Source organism: Pollachius pollachius (genome assembly GCF_949987615.1).
Source record: "Pollachius pollachius genome assembly, chromosome: 18".
Lineage (NCBI taxonomy): Eukaryota > Metazoa > Chordata > Actinopteri > Gadiformes > Gadidae > Pollachius > Pollachius pollachius.
The window spans coordinates 20,314,137-20,324,136 of NC_136951.1; the positions used below are offsets into that span (position 1 = coordinate 20,314,137).

The window sequence follows — 10,000 nt, forward strand, 5'->3', positions numbered from 1 at the left end:
TCTCTCCCTCCCTCCCTCCCTCCCTCCAACTCTCTCTCTCTCTCCCTCACCCCCTCTCTCTCCCTCCCTCTCTCTTTCTCTCACCCCCTCTCTCTCACCCCCTTTCTCTCGCTCTCTCCCTCCCCCTCCCTCCCTCTCTCTCTCTCTCCCTCCCTCCCCTCCATCTCTCTCTCACCCCCCTCTCTTGCTCTCGCCCTCTTTCCCCCTCTCTCTCTCGCTCTCTCTCTCTCTCCATCTGTCTGTCTCTCTCTCTCTCTCTCTCTCTCTCTCTCACCCCCCCCCCCCCCTCTCTCTCTCTCTCTCTCCATCTGTCTGTCTCTCTCTCTCTATCTCAACCCCGCTCTGCAGAAAAGCAGTCTCCTGTACCGCAGACTTCTGGAGATGCTATAACGACGCTCTCTCATAGGCCTCTCACTGGGTGCCATGACAACGACGACAGGTGAAGCAGCCGGGGGATGCATTGACCAAAAAGGAAGGAACAATGAAAACAAAAAGAAAGCCAAAAAACAAAGAGTGTGTGTGGTAGGGCACCGTGGAAATGCAAATGGACGCCCGTGCTGTAATTTGTGACCAGGATAATTACAGCTCAGGGTCCGATGTTCTGCCAGCAAACAGGGGGAGAGAGGAAAGGGAAAGACAAGGCGCTATTTGTGTGTGTGTCTTTGTTTAATATTGATGATAACGTGACTGTGTGTGTGTGTGTGTGTGTGTTCGCGCTTGTGTGTGTGTGTGTGCAAGAAATGCCCGAAGACATTTCATGCATGTGTTGAGCTCACACTTGCACTGAGAAAACTGTGACTGCCTCATATTATCCACTTCTGCACTATATAACTTATAGAGATTGTATGCATTAGTGTATGTGTGTGTGTTTGTGTGTGTGTGTGCGTGTGCGTGTGTGTGAAGGTCAATGTGCTTCCTCTGTTGCGTGACTTGTTTGTCGATGAGGCCTGTGGTGATGATAGGGAGGCAGGGATATGCAGAGTTTAGATCAGGTGCACTAGCTCCAAGACATACACAAATATCAACACACACGCACACACACACACAACGTTCATAAAGGGAGGGTTAAGGTAGGCCTATTTATGGGTTGCCATGGTTGATTATGTGGTGAATAGGAGAGTGCAAGACTGCAGATGCTGCTTCTCTCAGAGCGCTGGTACAAAATGAATGAGGTTGTTCCCCAGTGAAACGGCCGAAAGATATTTGCTTTCAGCAAATAAAACAAGCCACCATCCGGGTTGGAAATGTTGATTTCAAACGATCCTCAAAAAAAGGTAGTTCCTTTTTAACATTTTTTCAGCATAAATAAATCAGTGTACAAATACGTGAATAAAACATGAATCAGTCTGTTGTTGTTCTCCTTATGAATAAACAAGATGAAAGCATACTGATGGGAATCCCTGTCTTCTGCAATCAATCGGCACCAGGACCCTATTATGGCCCAGAAGATCAGCAGATACAGGAGACTCTGCTCGCTGTCCCTGCTGCAGTTCAGCAGTGATGGAATACACAGCGCACAATGACCTCTGAGCAGCAGCTGAGTCACACGCAGCGACTGGCGGCTGGCGACTGCGTAGCGACGGAAAGCATCGATCAAGAACCGTACTCTATTTCAAGCTTCCACCTTGAAGAAGAAACAGGCCTTACGATGAAAATAGATGATAATACCCTTTTAAATAGCGCTTTTCAAGACACCCAAAATGCTTAGGCATCACTTTACAATGAGGGTACATTAATGAACCTGTCATTACCGTTAACTAATGCAGTGTTACGCATTGAAATAGAGCATTATGTTAGGGTTTGAGTTAGGGTTAGGGGTTGTGGGTAAGGGTAAGGGTTTGCCCCAACGACAATAAATAATGTATAAATGCATAACTTTTGGTAAATGATAATTAATTAATTGACCGTTAGTTAAAGCTTATTACTGCAATAAAGTGTTACCAGTGCTTTTACTAGGTGATCAAATGTGTGTGTGTGTGTGTGTGTGTGTGTGTGTGTGTGTGTGTGTGTGTGTGTGTGTGTGTGTGTGTGTGTGTGTGTGTGTGTGTGTGTGTGTGGAGGGGATATGACAACTCGTCTACGACCATGAACACTTGTCTTTAATCAACGCTTTGGACGGAACACTTTGGTTGACTCTCTTTTGCACAATGTCGCCAAAAGAGGCAAAGACTCTCTCTCTCTCTCTGTCTGTCTCTCTCTCTCCCCTCTCTCTCACTCTCTTGTCTCTCTCTCTCCCCTCTCTGTCTCTCTCTCTCTGTCTCTCTCTCTCCTCTCTGTGTGTGTGTCTCTCTCTCTCTCTCTCCTCTGTGTGTGTGTCCCTCTCTCTCTCTCTGTCTCTCTCTCTCCCTCCTCTCACTGTGTGTGTCTCTCTCTCTCTTTCTCTCTCTCTCTCTCTCTCTCTCTCTCGTCATAATGGCAGGGAGGTAATTACCTGAACGCCTCGATCAGCCTCTCCACCTTCTGAGCTTCGCCCTGGACCCGGATGTGAGCCTGGAACTTCCGTAGAGCCTCATCCAGCTCCATGCCAGAGAAGTCCATCTCATCCACCACACAGCTGGATCAGAGCCCGAGGGAGGGAGGAGGGGAGGGAGAGGGAGGGAGGGAGGGAGGGAGAGGGGGAGGGAGGGAGGGAGGGAGGGAGAGGGGGAGGGAGGGAGGGAGGGAGAGGGGGAGGGAGAGGGAGGGAGGGAGGGAGGGAGGGAGGGAGAGGGAGGGAGGGACGGAGGGAGAAGGAGAGGGAGAAGGGGGGAGTGAAAGAGTTATAGAAAGTTGGAGAGGACATGGTGAGGATGGAAAATAGTATAAAGAGATAGGGAGGGGAGAAGGAGGGAGAGAGGGATATAGAGAGTGAGAGAAACAAGAGGGAAGGAGAAGGAGAGTGGAGGGAGAGGAAGAGGGAGAGAGACAGGGGGAAGGAGCAAGGGAAGAAGGGAGTGAGGGATAGAAGGAGGAGGGGATGGAGGAGGGGAGAGGGAGGAAGAGGGAGGAAGTAGGAGAGGAATAGAGGATAGAGAATAGGATAAAGACATGGAAGGAGGTTTTCAGTAAGAAAGAAAGAAAGCAAGACAGAGGGAAAAGATACATTTAGAAGAGTATGCATTCAAAGTGATTTACAATAACAAAAAATCATTACTATTTAGGAACCCTGTACATTGACCGATATTATCAGACTCATCATCAGAAATGATGTGTATCAGTATATAATTAAAATGAAAAATATGTCACTTCACATTTTCAGACGCAGAGGCGCATGCACACACAAACAAACACACACACACTCACAAAAGCACGCACACACAGTGCCTTCATGCAGAAACGACTCCAATTAATCGACAACCTCCCCTTAATGACTTCAATAAAAAAAAAGAAGAGAATGATTCACTTAAAAAAGGACTTGGCAGTTTTGAGAGTCGTCTCTCGGCGATAATGAAGCGTCACCTCAGGTCACAAACTGTTTATATATATATACTGTATATGTATATGGGATTAGCGATGCATTTTGCCGCTTCCTTCGTAGAGCAGAGTCCTTTTATATATTGTTCGCTTGCTCCTAGTCTTGGATCCAGCAGTCCTGCTATCTTATAGCAGAGCTTCTGGGGCGAGACGACACAGAAACGAGCTTAGCCTAGCCTAGCCGAGCCTAGTCTAGCCTAGTCTAGCCAAGCCGAGCCGAGCCTAGTCTAGTCTAGCCTAGCCGAGTCGAGCCGAGCCTAGCCTAGCCTAGCCGAGCTGGGCTAGCCGAGCCTAGCCTAGCTTTTTCGTTACAGAAACATTCTACAGAAGAGAAACAAATTTGCTTGTCTTTCAGAAGGGGATTATTATGAGAATTACATTCTCATTTTTTGCAAAATATTGGTGTCTTGGCAGGAGAAAAGAAACTGAAATACAACACGCATATTTATTTTGTTTAATTACAGAGTATGCAGAAACAACCACATTCATGCAGCGCAATGTTATTATGGAAAGTACGACACAAGCAAAGGAAATAAGCGTTAATTCTTTTTTGAAAAAATACGACTTACTCCACCGATGTGTCCTCATATCGTAAAGAGAACGAATAAATAAGTTACGCCCTTCTGTTTCATACTGCTGTTTATTATCAGCAAAATCACAAACATCGCGCGGAGCACGTTAACTGGAACAACGTCCATTCTTAACGTCTCTTTATATCTCGCTGCAGAATCGGAGTCCAAGAAAACCCCAAGTTATACCGGAGGTCCCGTTATATCGCCGTTATGGCGAAGGTAAAGCGTCTATCGTTCCAATCCTCCATGAGCAGGAAACAACAAAGCCCTTGGCCTCCACTGTTGGCTGCTACCTCGACTCTGAACACTGTTTCTTTATTAAAACAACATTCTGAGTACGCTGTCTCACAGCCAGTATTGTCTCACTGTGTATTGGCGTTGGCTTCGGTATTAAGACAGGCTTTTACTGCCTCTTGTTACCAGCAGACCCACCGTTGAACACAGTTGGTTGTGTCTACACTAAGAGCCGCCCCTTAACTCAGCACAACGGTGAGCTTGGCAGGGGAACAAAGCCATCTGCCAGCGACGCATGGCCGGCAAACAGACAGGTGCGGAACCAACAACCAACAACAAAACAAGAACAAGAATAGAAAAAGGCTGCAGCACAAAAGGATGCCATATTGCGGTAATTACTGGCGGAAAGCAGCCAGTTCATCCCTCTGGTCAAATGGAGTAGGGTTTAAAGGTGCAGTAGGTGAGATTTAAGATGCTTTTGTTTCAGCCATTACGGGTGTAAAACACACTGTTAGAATATCTGTTTCTCGATCACTGCGCCTGCCTCTATATAATAATAATATATAGATAGAATAATCTATATGAGACCATTTAGGTTTTAGTCCGCTCCCGGCCCTTTTCTGCCCAATCAGGTCATCTCTTTCCGGATTGGTTCAAGAAATCCATGTTAACACTTTGAATCCCATTCTCCAAACAGAGTTATCATATAAATGGCGGAGATACGTAGGGAGGGAGAGAGAAGAGAGGGAGGGGGCAGTTTTTGGGTTGTTTCTTTTCAAAATTTTGCTCTCTTCTGCTGTATCTGGATCTTACCTACAGTAGCTCTAAGCCCTGGTACAGTCGTTTATTGCCCTGGTACAGTAGTTTATTGCCCTGGTAAAGTAGCTTTATTGCCCTGGTACAGTAGCTCTAAGCCCTGGTAAAGTAGCTCTAAGCCCTGGTACAGTAGCTTTATTGCCCTGGTACAGTAGCTCTAAGCCATGGTACAGTAGCTTTATTGCCCTGGTACAGTAGGTTTAATGCCCTGGTACAGTAGGTTTAATGCCCTGGTACAGTAGCTTTAATGCCCTGGTACAGTAGCTCTAAGCCCTGGTACGGTAGCTCTAAACCCTGGTACAGTAGCTCTAAGCCCTGGTACGGTAGCTCTAAGCCCTGGTACAGTAGCTCTAAGCCCTGGTACGGTAGCTCTAAGCCCTGGTACGGTAGCTCTAAGCCCTGGTACGGTAACTCTAAGCCCTTGTACAGTAGCTCTAAGCCCTGGTACGGTAGCTCTAAGCCCTGGTACGGTAGCTCTAAGCCCTGGTACGGTAGCTTTATTGCCCTGGTACAGTAGCTCTAAGCCCTGGTACGGTAGCTCTAAGCCCTGGTACGGTCGCTCTAAGCCCGGGTCTTTCAGCAGTGTGAGGCGCAGCTGACCCATAGTGTTTTAACGTGCGTTATTTATGCTGGAGATTGATGCTTTGTAGAGTGGATTTAGAAGAAGAGCAAGGTCACATAGTCAACACACGGCCCGCGCACACACACCCACAGACACACATGCACAGGCACGCACAAACAGAAACACCCACACAGAAAATGGTCAAACACACACTCACAGACACGCATGCACACCCACACACATTCATACACACAGACAAACATGCATGCTCACACACGCAGACACACACATACACCCCATGTACACATTCACAAACACACACAGTGTTTTCCATCATCTCTCCTGTGACTACACCGTGTTTGAGTGCACCTGTGCTGCGTCTATCTGTTATTTATTTCCTATGCTCCCACATCACTGTCACTACAATGGCTTAGGCTATTTCTGTTGCTAATACGCTTTAGAAATATTGAGGGGGAATTTTTTTACATTTATATATATATACAGCGTGCCTGTAGTGAATAATCCAAATAGGAGAGTGCAGCGTGACCATCTTAAAAGCATATTCCTGTTCCACTGTCTGTATCGAGAGAGAGAGAGAGAGAGAGAGAGAGAGAGAGAGAGAGAGAGAGAGACAGAGAGACAGAGAGGGGGAGGGAGAGGGAGAGAGAGAGAGAGAGACAGAGAGGGGGAGGGAGAGGGAGAGAGAGAGAGAGAGAGAGAGAGAGGGGGGGGGAGGCAGAGGGAGAGAGAGAGTGAGAGAGGGAGAGAGAGGGGGTGGGTGAGGGAGAGAGAGAGCGGGGGGGGGGAGAGAGAGAGAGAGAGAGAGAGAGAGAGAGAGAGAGAGAGGGGAGAGAGAGAGAGTGAGGTGGGGGGAGAGAGAGAGAGAGAGAGAGGGGGGAGAGAGAGAGAGAGAGGGGGGGGAGAGAGAGAGAGAGAGAGAGAGGAAGTGTGCTGCTGTGTGTTTGTGTGTGGGGGGGGTGACCTTGCGAGGACTTTTCTCTTCAGAAAGATAACATATCTATTTCTAATTACAAAGACTAAATGAATGTATATTTTATACAAATGAATACCAATAGATTAAAGCCTATTCTAAAGCAGGTAGTGATGAGCAGAGGGTAGTAACGTTTAAAAGTACCGATACAGATGTTTAAAGAAAACAACCATGAAATTTAAAGGAAAACACAAAAGATAGACGCAAAGAATGATGGAAATGAAAAAAAACATTTAATAATAAACGAGCAAGAGAACACCCATTCTGGACCAAATGATTGAAGAAATGTTTGGTACAACACGCACATGTTTTTATTATTTGATCCTGTTGAAGAACACTCGGACAAAGTAATTGAGAAGAAGTATTTTTATCAATCTCTGAGCTCAAAATCACAGCTTGTAAAGCATTGGTCAGCGTTTTTTTCCCAAAATAGATTCGAACTACATAAAGCAAAAGTTCTTCTGAAGTTATTTTGTAGAAATGTGCTTGTCTGTGCGTGTGTGCGGTCGTGCTTGTGTGTGTGTGTGTGTGTGCGTGTGTGTGTGTTCATGCATGCATGTGTGAGTATGTGAGTTTGTGATAGTGTGTGTGTATGTGCGTGTGTGTGTGTGTGTGCGTGCGCGCGCTTGTTTGTGTGTATTAATAACCCTCGGCGCAGGTGTGTGCTGTGAATCAGTTCTCCTAAGAGAGATTGCGGCTTTAGTTAAAAACTTTCTGGCGGTCTTCTCAATAAAAGCCCTGAGTTAGCCCACAGTTTAAATGCCAATGCTTTTATTCTCCTAACGTCATCTCATAAAGGGCTAACTGACCCCAGAATCAGTTGGTAAATACGACCAGGAAGACATCTTTGCTGTAGTGTCCCCTTATATTACAATTGGGTCCTTCACTAGAGTTTATGCAATGGATCCTCCATTCCTAGTTTTTCTTCGCAAACTTAAACCCCCAACATTTCCCCAAAGCCTCGAAGACATTTGAGCTAGCTGGTTGGTGGTGTGCACCAGATCTAATTAAAAGATGGCCGCATAGGACTCAAACCGCAGAGAAATGCCCGAGGTTACGGTGCTTGCTGCTCCGCAGGGCTGGCCAGCAGCCTATGCTACACTAGCGACAGCATGGGAATCCAAACCGGGGACAACATGTCTGAAAGACGCATTTTTTAAGGTTGGTTTCAGTTCAATTCTCTTCTACGGTTTGGTTCAGGGTGCGTGACGGCACAAACAGGCAGAAGGAGAGAGAGGAGGGTTCCAGGTTGGCATTCTAAATCTACACTTGACAGGAAATCGCAAAAAGTTCAAAATGAGCTCCGACAACCAATATATTTTTGGTTCAGATTGTTATTGAATATTATAATGGTAATGATGATAGTGACAGCATTGACTCTTGCTGTCACCATTAATTGGTACGACAAAGATATTGTTGTTGGCTCAGAGTTTTTTTACGTAAAGCGAATGTATATCTTTATAAAAGGATGGATATGCACTTGCTTTATACATTAGCAATACACTTCATCATGAACATCGGCCAGTCAATTTGAACCATAAATGTTTTTTACATGGTTCAACCCTCACTCCACTGTAACGCTGAACATAGTTCAGATCTTTCAACCAACATGGGGTCATTAACAGTCTGGACGACTCACTACAGGTCATTAACAGTCTGGACTACTCACTACAGGTCATTAACAGTCTGGACGACTCACTGCAGGTCATTAACAGTCTAGACTACTCACTACAGGTCATTAACGGTCTGGACTACTCACTACAGGTCATTAACAGTCTGGACTACTCACTACAGGTCATTAACAGTCTGGATTACTCACTACAGGTCATTAACGGTCTGGACTACTCACTACAGGTCATTAACAGTCTGGACTACTCACTACAGGTCATTAACAGTCTGGACTACTAACTACAGGTCATTAACAGTCTGGACCACTCACTACAGGTCATTAACAGTCTGGACTACTCACTACAGGTCATTAACGGTCTGGACTACTCACTACAGGTCATTAACAGTCTGGACTACTCACTACAGGTCATAAACAGTCTGGACTACTCACTACAGGTCATTAACAGTCTGGACTACTCACTACAGGTCATTAACAGCCTGGACTACTCACTAAAGGTCAGTAACAGTCTGGACTACTCACTGCAGGTCATTAACGGTCTGGACTACTCACTACAGGTCATTAACAGTCTGGACTACTCACTCCAGGACGTCTCTGTTGAACGGCTTCTTGCTGTTGCCGAGGAACTCTCCGATCATCTGCCGGCTCAGCCCCTTCCTCTGCAACAGGAAGTGAGCAACGCCTATGGGCGTGTCCGGTATGAACCCCCGAGATATCAGGAACTGAAGGCCCTTGTCTGGGTTCCTGAGGACAGAGAGGAGAAGAAGAACGAGACCCAATGAGACATTACCAATACAATAGTTGTGTTGTGACATTATCCGAGAATCTCAAGTAAATTCATGATCGAAAAGTACCAAGCTTTCAGCTTGGAAGGTGCTTTTGGAACTTCTGTTAGCATGACAGAAAGCCTTATGAACCACCAGTCATTGCATATAAAAAGCCAGGCTATGGGATCTAAATGCTAGTTGGTTTTTCAGAACCCCAAGATGGCCGCTATGAGAATAAGGCCCATAAACTGCTGTCTGAAAGGATGTGAAGAATCCAGGGTCATATGTTTGGTCCTTAAAATGCTTAACCACAATTAGCAGTCGGCGCTAAGTCCATTTGTTCTAGGGCCCAGGTGCCGAGGGCCCCAGTTCTGAGGGCCCCTTGCGGAGAGACGAGCGACGCCAGAGAACCACTTTGGGATTCACAGGAACAACTGACGACTTAACCTTTTTTTTCATTGTGGTCATTCAAAGATAAACCGTTAATAGCTTTGAAAGAACGAACAGTTAAAATGATGTAGTGCAGTAATAAGCAGAGGGAGGGAAGCTAGGAGTGTCTGGGGTTATATTAGGAAGTGGAGAGGGAGTTTGTAATATTAGTGAGCTATGTAAGTGGTCCCATCAGTTTTTCATTCGTGGCGGGGGCTGAATCCCAAACACACACGCACGCACACACACACACACACACACACACACACACACACACACACAAGCATAAAGAGCATCCCTCCCACTGTGTGAACACGAGCCCCCACGTTGTGATTCCCCAGAATCACAATTAGACATTTGGAAGTCAGTACAGTGGCGCTGGCGCGCGTCTCAAGGACGCACTTCCCAGCAGCCACTTGGGTCGGGAGGCGTCAAGGAGAGATGCTCTGATCCGACCAAACGACAACGAGCTCTCGCTGTTGTGTTCATTAAAGACGGTGTATCATCAGCAGCGTGCGCGCTGATGATGTACGGCGTAGTTCTCTCTCA

At 46.4% G+C, this 10,000-nt stretch overlaps 1 protein-coding gene across 1 annotated transcript in view; it reads right to left on the minus strand.

Annotated features, from left to right (window-relative positions):
• Positions 1 to 10,000, minus strand: part of LOC307089618 (IQ motif and SEC7 domain-containing protein 3-like) — a gene marked incomplete at its 3' end in the record, with an annotated part of 27,059 nt that overhangs the window by 3,871 nt on the left and 13,188 nt on the right. The window contains exons 3-4 of the mRNA XM_079755972.1: positions 8,838 to 8,999; positions 2,432 to 2,554 (exon numbers count right to left, since the gene is read on the minus strand). Of these exons, the coding sequence (XP_079612098.1) occupies positions 2,432 to 2,554; positions 8,838 to 8,999 (285 nt within the window). The remainder of the gene's footprint in view (positions 1 to 2,431; positions 2,555 to 8,837; positions 9,000 to 10,000) is intronic.